Below are 17,367 nucleotides of genomic sequence, written 5' to 3' on the forward strand. Positions count from 1 at the left end.
CTCTCACTGGAAGAAAAATTATTTGAGAGAAAAATTTTAAATGTATTATGCGGATACTTATATTTTCGATATACATGTATATAAATTATAGATTTGATTTTTTCTTTGTATTATTTAGATAATTGAAACATGATAAAACTGATTGTGAGAACAAATCAAATAAAGAAGCAAGAAAGTTTTGCGATAGCAAAATATTTTAGGAGGATTTTAATATAAATTATTAATGCTGCATCGTTTCTGAGACAAGGAAAACTGAAAGTTGCATAAAAATTGCAATTAATTATCCTTACATTAATGTGAATTAAAAGTTAATCAAAGTTCTAAATGAAAAGGCTAAAATAAAGGGAAATATTGTTCGTGTTGTAAATAACGCTTATTCTTAGGAAATACGCAGTATCGAGGATAACATTTTATTAGCACCTGAGTTGAGAAAGAGGACAAATTAAATCCGTGTAATTTCCTTACGATGCGATGTTCGAGTGGCAATAAGCTTTTTAAAGTGCACTTGCCTCTTATGTAGATGCTTAACGCGTGACGTCTTGACTAGCATTATTCTTTGAAATCTTTACAATACCTTTTGTTACGAAATCGAACGTACAAATGTATGAAAACTGATATATAATATATAAGAGAGACAATTTTAATGTTAGCTTTATAAAAGATTTTTATTTACTAAAGTCTAGTAACACTGTAAATGTAGCAATGAATTTTTAAAAAAATTTTTAAATTTTGGCAAGAAAAAATGGACTTAATAAATCTCTATTAACATGACTGAATTATATGCATAATTTTTTGTATATATTTAGAAAGCAAGATAATTCACTGTAATTGCCATAAATGGCTGCGGTCGCTATGATTCACTGCGTCATGTAACGATCAGCGCAACTATTTAGCCGGATAAATTCTACACAGAGTATAATTGCCAGGAACGCGCAATAAATCTGTCTTTCATTAAATGCCGCGCAATTATATTTTACCCAGCTCTTTGTTCGTTCTTTTGTCGTTAATTATTCGAATACAAAGTACTCTTTAACCCGCGGGATGAAGTATAAAACGATTTCAACCCTCTACTGCTGGTATTTCGAATCAAATGACTTTATGGCAAATAATTCACGCAAATAATCGCAAACTCTCCAGCTTTTAAAGACAATGTAAATGCTTGTTATATATCAGTTTAAAAACCATCGCTCTCTTTAATTACAGAAATAACAATTATTACCTATTTTACACAAATATATCAACTTTTCCCCTCTGAATAGAAATTTCAAAATTAATCAATAGAAGCCACAAATGTGTAACTGTAATTTTTCTTTGTAAATTTATTTAGATTTTAGAAAGAGATGCTGAGCTTTCTATAATTATCGAAAATTATCATGGTTTATGTAACAATCTACAATTTTAAAATCCCTTCAAAAACAGGATTTTGCGTGTATCCATAAATTTTACGAATCGGCCATCAGAGACCAATAATCGAATACAAGCCGCTCGACAAGACACGCTTGCGGCAACGATTGTACCCGAGAGCGCGTTCGATCGAGAAACGATCATTTAGCGAGAATCGTTAAACGGGGAACCGTAACTCCGACAAGGAGTGCTAAAATGCGTTGTGGGCTAGCTGATAATTTTATTGGAAACCGCGCATGTGCGCTTTACAACCGGCGAATGCAAACTGCTTTGGACATTCGCCAGAAGGATCTGGCCATTGAAATGTTATATGGCCACTTCTTCTGGAGCAAACGCTCGGGCAAAAGTCCCATACGTTTGTGACTGCAAACTTCGTCCAAAAAATTGACATTAAATCGCGACAATTTATTTTCCGGGCACATTTTTATTTGTCGTGATTTAATCAATACTGATTATAATATTAGCACGGATGATGGAAAATTCTAATGCAGGAAATATGTGTTAAAAGCCACAGATCCCACATATGCGTTATTACTTGGCAAAATAATTTCTTTCAGAAAATAACGAGTGGTCTAAGAATTAAATTAACAGATAAAATCCTACGAGTGTGTCCGGATGGAACTTTAATTCTTCAAGTTTTGCAATCTAGAACTCAAATATTATTCTAAGAGCGTCGAAGATTAATTAAACAGAACGCTTATTAACAATCATATACGAGAGAAAAATGAAGCTGTCTGCGGGTAAATATCGGGATTAAGAGATGCTATCCTTAAATATCGTCTTTTTTCGCGCGATGCACGTACGTGAGTCGTTTTCAGCTCGAGGGATTAAAGTACCCCATGCGGCGCTATTGTTACCCACGCTTCAAGCTCACCTGTACGTCGCGCAGACGGAGGCGGAGGCCGCAGGTGAACGAGGGGGCACTTAGCGCGAAATGTTTCTCCTCGCACATCCACGTTCTCACGGTAGGCCGGGATCTTTTTCGCGACCCCGGCCGCGACCCCGAGATATACCTGCGGACTCTCTCGGTCCCGATACGATCCACGGCGCGAAACGAGGAGACGCGCATACACGGTAATAAATTTATCTCCGTTCTTTGTGTTGCAGCATCATATAAAATTAAGGCACGGGAGGCATCGTCGACAACACGGCGGCAGTTATCTGCCCGGCAGCTTCGTGCCGGACACGGACGAGCCCGAGAGGGGTAACTGGGGACCATGGTCGACACCGAGCTCCTGTTCGCGCTCCTGCGGCGGCGGGGTCGCTCATCAGACCAGACAGTGTCTCGACATAGAGTGAGTTCTCATATTTTACTCGCTTTCACATTTATCGACTTATCCGAACTACCGTTTGCGATGGAACGTATGCTCGCTCGTATATCGTGAGATACGATATTGAGAGGAATGTCGAACGAGACGTCGGGATGGGCTTCTTGGCACGTACAAGGAGAACGTCTCAATATCGCTCTCGTGGAATTCACCGTGGAAGAAAGTGGAAACGACAGCCTCGGATGTGAAAAACATTGCTAATTTTTTTAAAGATTCCTTTATATATTTATAATAATTTTCGAGAGGAATTTTTCGCGCATTATTTTATGAGAAATTTCGAGTAAATATATGCGCTCTTTTATAGTTCAGAGATTACACTCGCGTATATATTGAAAGAATCGTTATCGGAGCACCACTGCGTCATATTCGTAAATGATGTGCGGAAATGTAACCGCCTCTTTTAAAGTTTCCCCTTCGTTGAATTCGCCTTAGAAAGAAGTCATTCTATCTCGTCGAGTTTCTTGCTATCCTTGGAACTCCTCGCTACAATGGTATGCTCAATTGGATTGAGATTGGATTAAAAGCGGACACAAGCTCTAGCAAAGAATTTAATCAACTCAATCTACACCGGATACCCAGATGTAATACTGTGTTCGGGAAATCACTTATCGAAGCGATAATAAATATTATGACAAATATTATTACACATATTTTATTTAATATTAAATATTTTAATATCTTTACAAACAAAATTAAAAAAAAATGTTTTGTTTTGCGGAAAAGATACAATAACATTCTTCAATAAATTCGCTAACATTATAAAAAATCCTCTGCAATTATATTTTAATAAAGTTACTTTCGGGAAATTATAATTATGGAGAATGTTATTTTGATAAAACGGCAAATCAGCAAGAATCGTAAAATATCATAAAAATGTACAAAAAACATATCATAAAAATGTATGAATCATAAAAATGTACAAAATACGCACAGACCAGATTTCTTTTTGCAGCGGGACGTACGTCGGCCGCGACTAAATTTGGGATAAATCAACGAAACTTTTCTCCAGGCGCGCGCCAACGTTACGGATCCGCCGTAAATCCCTCTTATCTCGAAACTAAGGGAAGATTAATCGTAGGCACTTACACGTCTCCCAGCGTCACGCTATCTCCAAGAAATTCTCACGATTTCCCATCGCGAAGACGCAATTAAAGTTGGGGTTTAACGCGCACCGCGGTTACGTAGAACGAAAAGACTGTAAAGGGAGAGAACCGTAAGATTGACCGATCAATGATCAGCATTGTGTCAGTATGCTTGGGATGGGTTCGTTCATTAATGATACGGCGCGGATCTTAGAAAGCGAGATAATCATAACGTGAAAGCTCGTGATGTGCGCTTCGTATGAGTCTTGTGTCGTCACGGATCAACGAAACGTAACGACCACTGCGATTTCATCGCGAGGAAAACTCATCATTTTCACGAGATTGTGGCACACGACGTGTTTTCCTATAGTTGATTAGAAATCGCGCTTAATCACGGAGAAATCGATAGAGAGATGTAAATTTACATCTTCTTTGTATATCTTACCTCACGTTAAAAAGAGAAAGATGATTTAATTTGCAAAAAGTGCTTACGTGGATTTCGTGATCTTATATGAAATTCCGAAAATGTAACACACGATGTGATCACATAAATCCGTTAATAAATAAAATATTACGTGTAACGCTCTAAGACGTAAGTACGTAAATCTTCGAATTTTTCCCTCTCTCTCTTTCTTTCTTTCTAAAAATTTTATCAGCAGGAAGAGGTACTTACCTTAGAAAGATAAATTTTTAAACGTCGGATTTTCGTGCGAAATAAATAAGCAGCACTTACCAGGATACTGTGACGTAATTTATTGAAGCAGTAATTTTAATTTTATTTTCAGCAAACTTTTCATATTCGCGTAAAATATTATCAACCATCATTGACCGTTTTTTATTTTTTTCGATACAGATTTTATAATTCATACATTTGTTTACTGATATTGAAAAAAATCTGTCCGCGCGTTTTATTTCTTTTTCGTAAAATATCGAAAAGAAAATTCTTTCAAGCTAGTTTTAAATCCAGTAGATATTTTATATTATTTATTATATATATTTATTATATATATGATTCTCTCTCATTTTTAATCGCGCGAATTTAAAAAGAAACGCGTACAGCGTAATCAAAATTCGAATCAACGTAGAACAAATCATAATGAGGAATAACTATAGAAAACGTTTTACATTATTCAAGTATATGCAATCGGTATTATTCCTTTTGTTAGACATGCGCGAGTGTATTTCATTCTCCGCGTGCAGTTACATGTATAGTTGTATGTCAAATGGACTCAATTGTGCTTGCCTTTTATTCTAGTAATGACATCGATTTCAACGACACTATGATAATTACGAATATAAGCGATTATATTCAAGCGTTGTTATAAAAAGTTTGTGATCAATTATTTAAAAATCAATTATTAAATAAAAAAAGAATGCTATTTTTATAACAATATCATCTATCGCTTGATATTGTGATCAATTATTAAAAAATCAATTATTAAATAAAAAAAGAATGCTATTTTTATAACAATATCATTTATCGCTTGATAAATAAAATTATAAATATAAAAAAAATTTCATGTGAATATAACAAATTTTAATCTAATTCGTAAATATAAATTTTAATTTGTTATATTCCTTTGTTTGTCATAAAAAATACATTTCTATTCTGTGATGTTACAGTGACAGCGGTCATGACAGGTGCACCGGTGCCTCCAGGAGATTCTTCTCGTGTAACATTCAAGTGAGTACGAGAAACAGTAGCTCTTAATTCCAGTCTTTAAATAACGACCTCAAATCGTATCAATTATTTTCCGCATCCGCATCGCCGGATGCGGGCGATCACGTCGTCTCCCGCGACGTGATAATATCGTCCAGAGATCGCAAAAAGACTTCATCGTGGGAATGCCGCGGGCTACGTGAGTCGCGTGCAATCTGGAACTTGATTAATTGCCGTGTAACGGGGAGTGATTTATGCGATGTGCTTTAATAGATCGAGCGGCTTGACAGTCTATCAAGGGGACTTCGGAGCCGCAGACGCGTGACGCGCGCTTCAATTATTCGCGTCTACGAGCAAATGATGAAATCAATGAGAGAGTCGAAGTCTGTAGTCTTGTCCTCTCTTTCTCTCTTTCACGCCTATCCGCGATTCTTACGCGTATCGCTATATCAAAGAAAGTAAGCCGTTAAAGTACGAAGCGAGATCTGTCTCGAAAATTACGATTGATTTGCTTGTTCGTTGATCCCAATGAATGATTCATTCAGTTATGTCACATTTTTGCGGCATCTTTCTCTGCCACTAATCTCTGAGATGTGGGTCAACGAATACTAAAAAAAACATCAATTTTTAATGACATGATTTATGTCGTTATTTAATTCGGTCGTGTCTTCCTAATCAATTGCAATGTCGTGGATCTGAATTCAAAAGCTTAAACATGATTATTACAATTTGAATCAATTATAAAAAATTAAAAAAAAAGATATAACTGTTAAATAACATATATACATTAACGAAATGATTAATTTATTATTCTTATAATTTATAATTTTTTATTTGTTAAAAATCTGAGATAAGCGCGACTTTTCGTTGTCGGATAAAAATTGACATTTACAACTGCTGATGAATTAAAAAAAGAACGGAAATAAAAATGTTTCTTTGCCATTTATATGCTCGTAATATAGATGCCACGCATTTCTGTCTATATCGGTCGACTGCTGACATTTCAACGATGTTCAACAAATCACTTCATATTGTCGGCTCATTTATCGCTTTAAAAGTCTGTCTTGCCAAACGGGAGACAAGCGCATGTATAGGGTTTTTACGACTCTCGGATGGGGTTCCCGTGCTTTTAACTTTCACGACGTACAAACCGAGCACACCCTTGAGTATCCTCGGCGAGGATTTAGTGTAGTCAGACTTTAAGGAACGATCTTTTACTACCGCTATAAACTTTTAATCCCTCTCTTATTCGCATTTGCAAAGAGAATCTACGCGTTTTCGAAGGGAAACGTTTGAATATACGCGTTATCGTCGTCACAAGAGAGAGTTCATCGAAATTTAACAACGCGACTTCAAAAAAAAGAAAATAACAGAGATTCACAGAGATTTAATTGTAAGAGAAGTGGGATTTTTACGTGTGTACTTTTAAAGTGTGCGTTCTGCTCGTCGTCGTGCACGCGACAAAGAAATGGGTTTCTCTGAACTTTCACCTAAATCGGGATCGCCATCTGTCAAAGACTCGTTTATGCGCTTTCGTAGAATTATAGGACACTCGGGCAAGTCGCGTTACCATTCTCCTCTTTGTCATTCGTATATAAGCGGATCAGCATATAACAAGTACATATCGTGGATAAGAAGGAACGCAGGAAGAGGATTCGCGAATAACCCACAGAACTTTTCTCTGTCGTTTCCGTTTGTTCGCTTTCTCTCGAGAATAATTGGACGGAAATGTTGTAGGTACTCATAAAATCTCTATTTCAATAGAATATGCGGCGAGATTTTGCAGCGGCTCGCTATAGCCCAGTGACCCTATAAACTCGACTTGCACAATATCTGGCACTTTAACAGGTTCTCCTCTCGGCAGCCTGGTTGATATCGTGAGTGCTCGTGACTTGCTCGGTAAAAGCTCGGGGAGTGGAGAGGTGCGTTATACGGTAACGATAGCGAACCATTAAGCAAACGTTTACTCTTTATCGCTACGTAGGTTTTGCTTTTACTTCGCGCCATGACGAGTAATACAACTAACGAATTTAGAAACACACTTTGAAACATTTACGACGAAACCGCAATTCCTTTAACGTAAACTAACTTTGCTGATTTATTTCGTTTTTACAACAAACAATGCACCACAAAACAGTTCAAAACAGTCTTTTATATATAACAACAATTAAATAGTGTACATAAATGTTGACAATATAATCATTTAATTCAAAATGGTTTAAGAGCAATTATTCAAATTTTTTTATGAAAGAATATTATTGGATTTTTGGATCTTCTAATTTATTTTATTAGTACTTTAGAGATTTGAACGGCAATCAATTCTATCTTATATTTCGTTGACGAAAATACGTCTTGTCAATTATTAGAATTTTCTCAAAATTTAACAGAAAGTAGCAACGTTTTATTCTAAAAGTAAAAGTTATATTCTCTTCTATAATAATTAAGGTAATGACTATATATTATATTAATATCGAAATATAATTTTTAATTTAAAAGTTAAATGTAAAAAGAAACGGAAATGCAACGTGATATAATAAAACTCGCAAATTTAGAAAATTTACGATGACATTTCGGCGATGTTTTCGCTCTCGCAGAGAAATATAGGAAAATTATGATTAATTAACCACAATTAGAGAATCCGACGGCGTTCCGCCTTTCCTTTGCGAATTTTTTGTCATCACCCGTCAGGCCATTTAATCGCGCGCAGAAAACGAAGGAGAAAAATTATTTCGATAAAAATTATTCATGGAGAAATTATCCATCGGGAAATGCAACGTTATGTGCTACTGTTATGTAATTTTAAGGGAATGTTACATAAATTCTCTGAAACATGATAGAAATCAATCATATTTTAATCTAACATTTTAATCTGATAGTGTCATTGCAGAGTTTGATGAAATACGAACGTAATATAAAAATTAATTAAATACCTTGAAATTTAATATTAAAATAGCATTTATAAATAAATAAATAAATAAATAAATATATAAATATATAAAATACTAAAATAAATACTATTTTGTGAATGTAAAAGTTGAATTGCTTTTAAGCTGTTTAGACAATTTAAGAGAGATTTTGATTGATGTTTTTCCGTAATATCCTGTCGTACCATCTTTCTTGTTGTATCAATCACTTTAACTCTAACGCAAAGTCGCAAAGAGACAGATGTAATTATGCAACTCGACAATGACACAATGATGACGATGACGGAAACGAATATAATGCGACTGATTTCAATACACTATTACAATCAGCAGACAATGAAGCTGCATTATCCGAGCACGTGGTGCATTAGCGATTCTCTGATGGACCACAGGAGATTTATGAACGGAAGCCCATTATGCATAACATCGACTCGCGAGGCATTAACTTCGTTAGAGTCAAATGCTAACTGAAACGAATAGCAAGATATACCGCTACACGTGTAGTGACTGCCATTGGCATCCATTTCCTGGAACGGCAAGTAGTTGCATCTTGTTTTACGATATAGGTCACTTGAAATTGTTCACCTGTGCGTATACAAAATGAAATGTGTAAAGGAAAATAAATTAAAGTAAATTTGCGGCTTAGAGTGACGTGTAAACATAAAAAGTAAAAATACCGACCGAAGGGAGAAATTGCGGATGTAGAAACAGCTGGACATTTTCAACGAAAAAGCTCGCTTTAATCAAGAGTTTTCCGTAATCAAGAGTCGTCTTATGTATTTAGAAAGCTGCTGCTTTTGTTTCACAAGCAACGTTTTCTTTCTCAGTTTGAAATTCGACTCTTTAGGAACGACTCTGCTGATGCCAACAGGAAATTTGATTTTATCTATAATATCATGTGGGTGGTCGCGATGCTGGTTTAATATAATGAACCTTTTGTATTTAATTCGGACCAAATGTTCCCGCAAATTTTGATGTCGAGCATTATTTTACGCGCGAATGCAACGGAAACATTAAATTTTTTAAAGCAATGATGATTTTCTCTTGTTGTTTTTTATTATTTAATATAATATTTTATACATTTATCCAATTCTATTAGTACAAAATATATTATTAAATGAAAAATTAATATAAAACATTTTATTTTTTTTATCAAAATGTAAAAAAAAACTACATAAAAATTTATATTAATTACAGAAAAAGAAAATATTACATGCATATCACAACTTTTTATTGAAATTATTTTTAATAAGAAATATATTTACAAAACAATGAAAAATTCGTCATTGATCTTCTTCGACTGAAAATATGTGGTAAATGGAACGTTGAGATATCACTCGCCTGCCAGCATTTCGATAATTTGTTTCTCATGTACTTTTTTTCTTGTCCATTTGCGGTTGTGCTCCTGCTGTCTCTTCTCCAGGATAAATCACCTTCTTCAAAAGGGATCATATAATCGCAACGAAATGATGATATACGACACCTGAGTCTGCAAAGCCAGTAGAGGCAATTTATCAGTTTAATTACAATTAAATGTCATATAATCTGTAAATATTATTAGTAATCACATTTAATCTGACGTAAATAATGGTAAGATTTTTCGAGGGCTCGCGAATATATACCAGACATTATCACTAGAGTGGATGAATAATTAACTGTCTCATTATCGTTTCACGTTAATTAAACGGAAAGGCAAACGTTTCGACGTGCATATCGCGATGTAATTCACTTTTTACGTACGAGCATTTTTCCTTGTATATTTCTGGTTTCCATAAGAGAAAGAAAGAGAAAGAGAGAAAGATTATTCTTCATAAAGAACGTTGTCAATGATGCGACGCCGTGAAAGGCCAAGAAATACGTCGGAACATAATCCACCATTCCCGAGAGAGAGAGAGGACGCTTTCTTAAGAGCGATAGATTTAAATAATCCCGAACACACGAAAACGAACCGTGCGGGGATCATCTAAGGTCAATCGCTCGGCTGCGACTCCTAAGTAATCCCTTATAAATTTTACGGCTCGCTGCGAGATCGGCAACATTCGTCATCTATGACATCATTTTCGGGTCGCCTGAGCCCGAGCCTGGAGCTTTTTCCTGAACGTAGCCCGTCGCTCTCTTCCTACCTACCTATTCCGACTACCGTGTTGCCCTGTCACCCTTGTTCCGGAGCGTTTCATACCGTCCGCAAGAAATCTCCCGCCATAAATTCTACACCGTATCCTCGTGCGTGGTACCGGTCTCGCTGGGGTATCTTTTCTTCGTTTTTGCTTGGGTTCCACTCGATTTATCGACATTACCTGCCCCGCGGGTCTACCCTCCGCGGAGCGCCCATCTGTAGACCATCTCGTTTTTGCAAACTTGTTCACGAAAATAGTACGACAGCACGCGCTCGTTGATTTCACCCAAAACGAGAGTGAATTTTCTGGATCTAATATGCCATCATAATAGCATTCAATTTGCCAAAAAGCTAAGTAAGATCACCTTATATTCGACGTGAATATTTCAATCAAGAATAATTCAAATCTTCTATAAACGTCGAAATTATGATTATGAAAATTTTATATATATACAATTACATTTTTAAATGTAATGATGTCATATATTTGAGAAGTTCTTAATTTCTCAAATTTTTTATTTGTGTATAATTCGCGAGAATTTCGAGAAAGCGAGATTACTATTGATGAGGCAGATTAGATTAATGACAGAAGTTGGCTAGAAAGTTATACCGATTCGTACATCCTTTGATATTGGATTTTTATGTGTGAGCAATACTTTTTTTGCGGTTCCATTTCACGCTGTGACGAGACATTTTTCTCAGTGACATTCAGACGCGTGTATCTTTTCAAACGAAAGCTTGTCATCCACCACAGGGATTTATTTCGAGTTTGAAGTCAGCAAAACGAGAACGAAAAAGCGCAGTCAAATGCAACGAAAAAAAGTGTGCATGACTCACTTTTGCGACGGCTTTAAATTTTTCGACCGCTCGTCGCTGCGTTTTTTATTTTACATTAAATTTTCAGGACAATAGTTATTACATTTATTCCATGTTTAATTTTCGTCAATTGTGATAACCGACAATAGCTGACGTTATTTCTTACAAAAATGTGACTTTTATTCATCCTATTCGAATCGTTGTATATTCACTGTACAAACGCAACAAGAATTTGTCGATAGACTCAATGCAAGAGATCGTAAAATTCCGCGTTGTAACGAATTTTGTGTGCTGTTGCTCGGATTTTATTACTAGCGTGCTATTCTCAAAGAAAGTTACGGATTCTCTGTAAATCGATTTGCCTTTTTGAAAATTAAGTCGGGATCGGCACGCGCATTTTGGAATTTTTTTATTTGTTATTTGATCTACAGACATTTATTAAGGACGACTCGAATCTCGTGTGCGTGTTGCAAAATTAGAAAATTCGCAATTTCGTTTTTTTCAGGACTGCCCTGGCGAGGCGACGGATTTTCGAGCGGAGCAGTGCGCAGAGTTCAACAATGTGCCCTTCGAGGGAACGTATTACGAGTGAGTATCATAATCGACATCGTGATTATCAATGCCCACTCGATTGGAAGTTCTATCGAAATTGTGAAACAAGATTATCGCTGCGTCAAGATGTTATGATTTACGACGGTGCCACGTGGTGGGGCGATGATGGAATTCTTTGTAGCCTTTGATCATTTAATGATCGTCCCTTCGGTCTATAATCCACGGTCACTTGAATTGCCCTTTAATGGGAGAGACATCATATTTATGGCATTTTTCTTCCTTCAATCGCAGTCGAAAGGAACTCGAGAGATTCTCTCCAAAAAAACAAGCTACGAATATTGACAATCATACAAATGCCATAATTTATATTTGACACGTGGAACGATGACTCTTTCATTTGCCGTAATTATGTATATTTTTGTCACATTATCATTCATTTTAAATAAAATAAAATCGAATGACAAAACATAAAAGAAAATTCTAAATTAACAATTACTGATGATCACTGGGCGTCGATTATCATTGACTTTTCAATTAGGCAATATTTTTTATTTTCCGCAGTTGGATTCCGTACACCGGAAGTCCCAATAAGTGCGAACTGAATTGCATGCCGCGTGGCGAGCGATTTTTCTACAGGCACAAAGTCGCCGTGATCGACGGCACTCCATGCGAATCCGAAAAGAATGACGTTTGCGTCAAGGGCAAATGTATGGTGAGTTGTGAGTCGGAGCATCATATTCGAAATCATGTGATCGTAATTCTACGTAATGATTTTAATAATAATTTAAATATTTTTGGTGGATTTTTGTGTTAAACAAGATGAGAAAGCGAACAGAATGGATATGTTATGTTTAAATTTCACGATAAATCTTTTTTGGCACGTCAGCACGTCGGATGCGATATGATGCTGGGCAGCGATGCCAAGGAAGACGCGTGCAGAGAATGCGGCGGCGATGGCTCAGATTGCAATACCGTTACCGGTTTATTCGACACAGATGATCTCCAAGTGGGTGAGTTATTTTCATTGATTAATAATTATTACGCGAATAAATTTGATCCATGGTCATCTTCCAGCGAACAACTTTCGAGATTATTTCTGTGTAATCGATATCTATTTTATTCAGGGAACACCTTAATTTTAGCGCTACTCTGGTATAAGTATTTATGATTCTATTGTACCTCTGCAGTATAATAATAGAGAATTACCGCGCATCTCTTTCAGGCTACATCGATATTCTGCTCATCCCCGAGGGTGCGACGAACATTGTTATAAGGGAAATACAGCCATCGAATAATTATCTTGGTAAGTGGGACGGAATAAATAAAACGTAAGAAATAATCATGTAAAATATCTTGACCTTAGCATCGGTAATCGTTTAATAGCCGCTTATTCTAAATAATCTTAAAACTTGTTGATCAGCCATACGCAACACAACGGGACACTACTACCTAAACGGAAACTGGAGGATAGATTTTCCTCGCAGCTTACGCTTCTCGGGCACGATCTTCCATTACGCCAGAGATCCTCAAGGATTTGCTGCGCCCGACACCATCACGGCCTTGGGACCGACGAATGAACCGATTTACGTCGTGGTCGGTACACACATCGATCTTTTTTCGTTTGTCGATGAAACGTTCAAATCTTATAAAGGGTACGTTTAACCGAAGAGTTTAATTTCCTTCGCAGCTGCTGTACCAAGATCGCAACGTAGGTGTGCATTACGAGTACAGCATACCGAAGAAATTCTCGACGCGCACGGATCCGGACAGCTACACCTGGGTAACCGATCAATTCTCCAGTTGCAGCGTCAGTTGCGGCGGAGGTATTATAAGATTGTCGCTTCAGTGCGATTAAACTATAAATTTTCAAGTTTATTATATTTTCTTACCAACGTTGCAACGTGCTGTACTTGTTGCATGCAAATATTTAGGAATTTAATTAAATGTAGATTTAATATATATAATATTAATATTGATGATGTAAAAAAACATTTTAGGAGTTTGCCAGTGAATCACGTTTACTTTAATTTTAGTGTAGATACAATTTTAAAATATTTACATATATGAAACAATTTCGTGATAATTACTAATCAATTTTAATTGTAGTAATCACCATTAAATTGAGATGGATCATCCATAATTTATAACAATTCATCTCCCTCACTCCTTCACCTATCTCTCTCGAAATAACAATCGCACTTGAATGTCACGAGAAAAGATTTATTCTCTTTACGCCTTATTTATCTTTTAAGGTTACCAATCAAGACGGGTGGCCTGCGTGCGAAGACGCGATAGTCAACCGGTGGATGAGAGTCTGTGCGATCCTGGACTGGAACCATCCGACACGCAAGGTTGCAGCGAGGAACCCTGTCCGCCCATGTGGGTGGAGGGCCCGTGGTCTCCGTGCACGAAACATTGCGGCGAAGGGGGCGAGCAGACGCGAGAGATCAAATGCGAGCAAGTTATCTCGGGTGGAATAGCCTCTGTGGTGGATGATTCCCAATGTCTGGAAAAGGTGGGGCCGAAAGGTCCCATCACGCAGGAATGCAACAGGGACGTGGATTGTCCGCAGTGGCACGAGGGACCCTGGAAACCTGTGAGTTATCGTGTTACCACCCACACTGACACATTAAATTACGGTTACCGCCTCCTTCTCTCACATTTACGTGCTATTTAGCTCTAATTGACTCGTGTCTCTTTCATACAAAATATTGCAATTAATTTTTATGTATAGTGTCTTTAAAAGTGTATACATGTTACACTTTATTATATATTATATTTTTAATTTTGTAAAACACAAAATGAGACTGTTTCTTCTAGTGCGATCATATATGCGGGCCCGGTAAACAAACCAGAATAGTTACGTGCTACAGAAAGGTCGACGGCAAGATTCAAGTACTGGAAGATGAGGCGTGCGAAACGGAGGCACCTGAACGTGAGAAAGCTTGCGATCTGAGACCTTGCGCCGGTCTCGATTGGGTCACCTCGGAATGGAGCGGAGTGAGTTCAAAAACATGATAAAAACTTTCTGCATAAAAAATTAAAAAATATTTAAAAATATCTAAATAAAATATATCTAAATATATCTAAATATCTATATTTAAATAAAATCAATTTTGTTGAATGAATAGATATACATATAATATGAGAATCTCTTGTTGATAGTGCGAGGAGATATGCGATCTTACCAAAGAGACTAGAACCGCCCATTGCGCTACCCAGGACGGCATGGTTTATTTAGATGATTTGTGTGACGCGGACAAGAAGCCAGAACTGGAAAGAGAATGCGAAAAAGCCAAGAACTGCGATTTCCAATGGTTCACCTCGTTGTGGAGCAAAGTAAATGCAAAAGAATATTTTTATTATTGTTTCTGATATATATTCCCATTTCTAAATTAATTGAAAATAACGTTACTTGAATTCCTTTAATTAAATGCTTTGAATTTTAATTAATCGAATAATTGCTGTTAACAATTTCGCAGTGCTCGGCAGAATGCGGAGCCGGCGTTCAGACGCGCAAAGTATTCTGCGGCATTTTCAGCGAAGATGAAGTGAAAAAAGTTCCGGACGAGAACTGTGATCCCGAAGAGAAGTTCGAAGACACCAAGAATTGCACTGCCAAGGAACCATGCAAGGGAGAATGGTTTGCAGGACCTTGGAGCAAGGTTTGTTTTATTATGTTTAACTAATATATTTTGCATGTATAAATTATATTTTGCATATATAAATATAACCTGACTTTCTTCTGACATGGTAAATTGATTTACCGTGATTGATTTTACTTCGCTTAATGTTACGTACGTCACTTTCTTGTATCTTGATCGCTCTCACTAGCCTTTACGCTTTCTATGAAGTTTGAAATTTAGTTTACATATAACTCATCTATAATCGGTTTGTTAGACTTGTTAACGTAATCTTCTCTAAGTGCAATCAACGATATCGTCAATCACGTCGCAATATGTTGCAGTGCTCAAAGCCATGTGGCGGCGGCGACATGATCCGTAAAGTGATTTGCATGAGAGATAACAAAACGGCACCTATAAGCCAGTGTGACGCCGACTCCATCATGTTCTCTACCGAAAAATGCAATGATCAACCTTGCGAGGAAGGTAAATTTTTAACAATTTAATGATCATATTTGAAAGTATTCTAAGTTTGAAAAGAACGTGTGCAAAAAAAGTAATTTATATAAACAAAAATAATTTATATAAATGAAAAATAATTATCGACAAAGTAAAATACAGTCATTAATATCTGCTTCGTTATCACGCAGAATATATAATTTACGTTGGTTGATGATGTCAACCTTCGTTATAGATCGCGAGCATAAAATATGAAACATACTTAGTACAGCGGGCGTGAAAATAACGAGGTACGCGGTATTAAACTCAAATGTCTTACTATATTTCAAAGGGCATCGAACTACTCAGCGTGAATATAACATCATCTGGCCCCTCCTAGCGAGGAAAATTACGCTTCTAGCGCTATTGAAACTAGTTAATAATGAAAAATAGCGCACACGTAGAATTCTTTGGCATTAAAAAAATGTTTTTATACTTTTAAAGCTCGAATTTATCAAATTACAATTTATATAATTTTGTTGTATTTTTTTTGGACGCATATATCTTTAGGCGTGACACCGGCCGACATAGATGAGAAAATAACGGACTCGGATGAAGAAGAATGCGAGGAAGAGGAAGAGGAGGAGAAGGAGGAAGATGCTGTTGAATTCAGTCTTCCTGTGGGGGTAAGTAAAACTGGGTCGTGTCGCACCTAATCGAATATCAGGCGCGACTGAGTTACTTCGTAACTTCGTTTCTTATTGTTCCACCTTCCTTTTGAAAAGAGTCGTCCTGGACTCGAATCAAATCGACTCTCCTTTACGCGCGAAACGATCCGATAATGCAATTCTCCTTCCGATTTCGCATCTCACCGAGGATGGATTGACACGAAATCGAAAGGATTGCAGAATTGTGAAGCGGCTTTTCGTGTTGCAGGAGGCGAAAATGGGCAAGCTGATCGAGCAGACGGAATCTTTGAGCTCGCCGTTTACCGGAAGTGACATTTACGACATCATGTTTAGCGATTCGACGAGAGGCGACATATCGCCTTCCGAGCTGGGTAGCGGCGAAGGTAGCGGCGATGACGAATTCACTATGTTCGATACTTCAAAAATCTTCACCCACAGCACAGGCTTCAATACCGATTCCACGGCTATCGAGGAGAGCGAAAGTCCGGTGAACGAAACCACGATAGAAGCTGGAACCGGTACAACGGAATTCGGGACAGAGGTAACCGAATCATCGGACATCACCGAAGGTACCGACGTGACGTTCGAAGGTTCCGGCACTACAATCGAGGAAGGATCCGGCACAAGCCCCGAGGAAGGATCTGGCGCGAGCGCATCTACAAGCGCGGTCACGGAGGAAACTACGGTGGAAGAAACTCAGGCATCAACATCAGCTGTGACTTCGGAATCCGACAG

At 37.2% G+C, this 17,367-nt stretch overlaps 1 protein-coding gene across 5 annotated transcripts in view; it reads left to right on the top strand.

Annotated features, from left to right (window-relative positions):
- Window positions 1-17,367, top strand: part of Ppn (proteoglycan-like sulfated glycoprotein papilin) — a 101,902-nt gene that overhangs the window by 68,999 nt on the left and 15,536 nt on the right. For all 5 annotated transcript variants that reach the window (XM_083109336.1, XM_083109335.1, XM_083109339.1 and 2 more), the window contains exons 3-17: window positions 2,512-2,699; window positions 5,438-5,498; window positions 11,836-11,918; window positions 12,444-12,594; window positions 12,769-12,892; window positions 13,105-13,185; window positions 13,303-13,475; window positions 13,570-13,705; window positions 14,135-14,478; window positions 14,703-14,882; window positions 15,048-15,221; window positions 15,365-15,547; window positions 15,850-15,991; window positions 16,514-16,629; window positions 16,880-17,366. In XM_083109336.1, coding sequence (XP_082965462.1) covers window positions 2,512-2,699; window positions 5,438-5,498; window positions 11,836-11,918; window positions 12,444-12,594; window positions 12,769-12,892; window positions 13,105-13,185; window positions 13,303-13,475; window positions 13,570-13,705; window positions 14,135-14,478; window positions 14,703-14,882; window positions 15,048-15,221; window positions 15,365-15,547; window positions 15,850-15,991; window positions 16,514-16,629; window positions 16,880-17,366 — 2,623 coding nt within the window. The remainder of the gene's footprint in view (window positions 1-2,511; window positions 2,700-5,437; window positions 5,499-11,835; window positions 11,919-12,443; window positions 12,595-12,768; window positions 12,893-13,104; window positions 13,186-13,302; window positions 13,476-13,569; window positions 13,706-14,134; window positions 14,479-14,702; window positions 14,883-15,047; window positions 15,222-15,364; window positions 15,548-15,849; window positions 15,992-16,513; window positions 16,630-16,879; window position 17,367) is intronic.

The sequence above is a fragment of the Camponotus vicinus genome, unplaced genomic scaffold, assembly GCF_025532165.1.
Source record: "Camponotus vicinus isolate PSW18456_S1 unplaced genomic scaffold, iyCamVici1.0 SCAF_9, whole genome shotgun sequence".
Lineage (NCBI taxonomy): Eukaryota > Metazoa > Arthropoda > Insecta > Hymenoptera > Formicidae > Camponotus > Camponotus vicinus.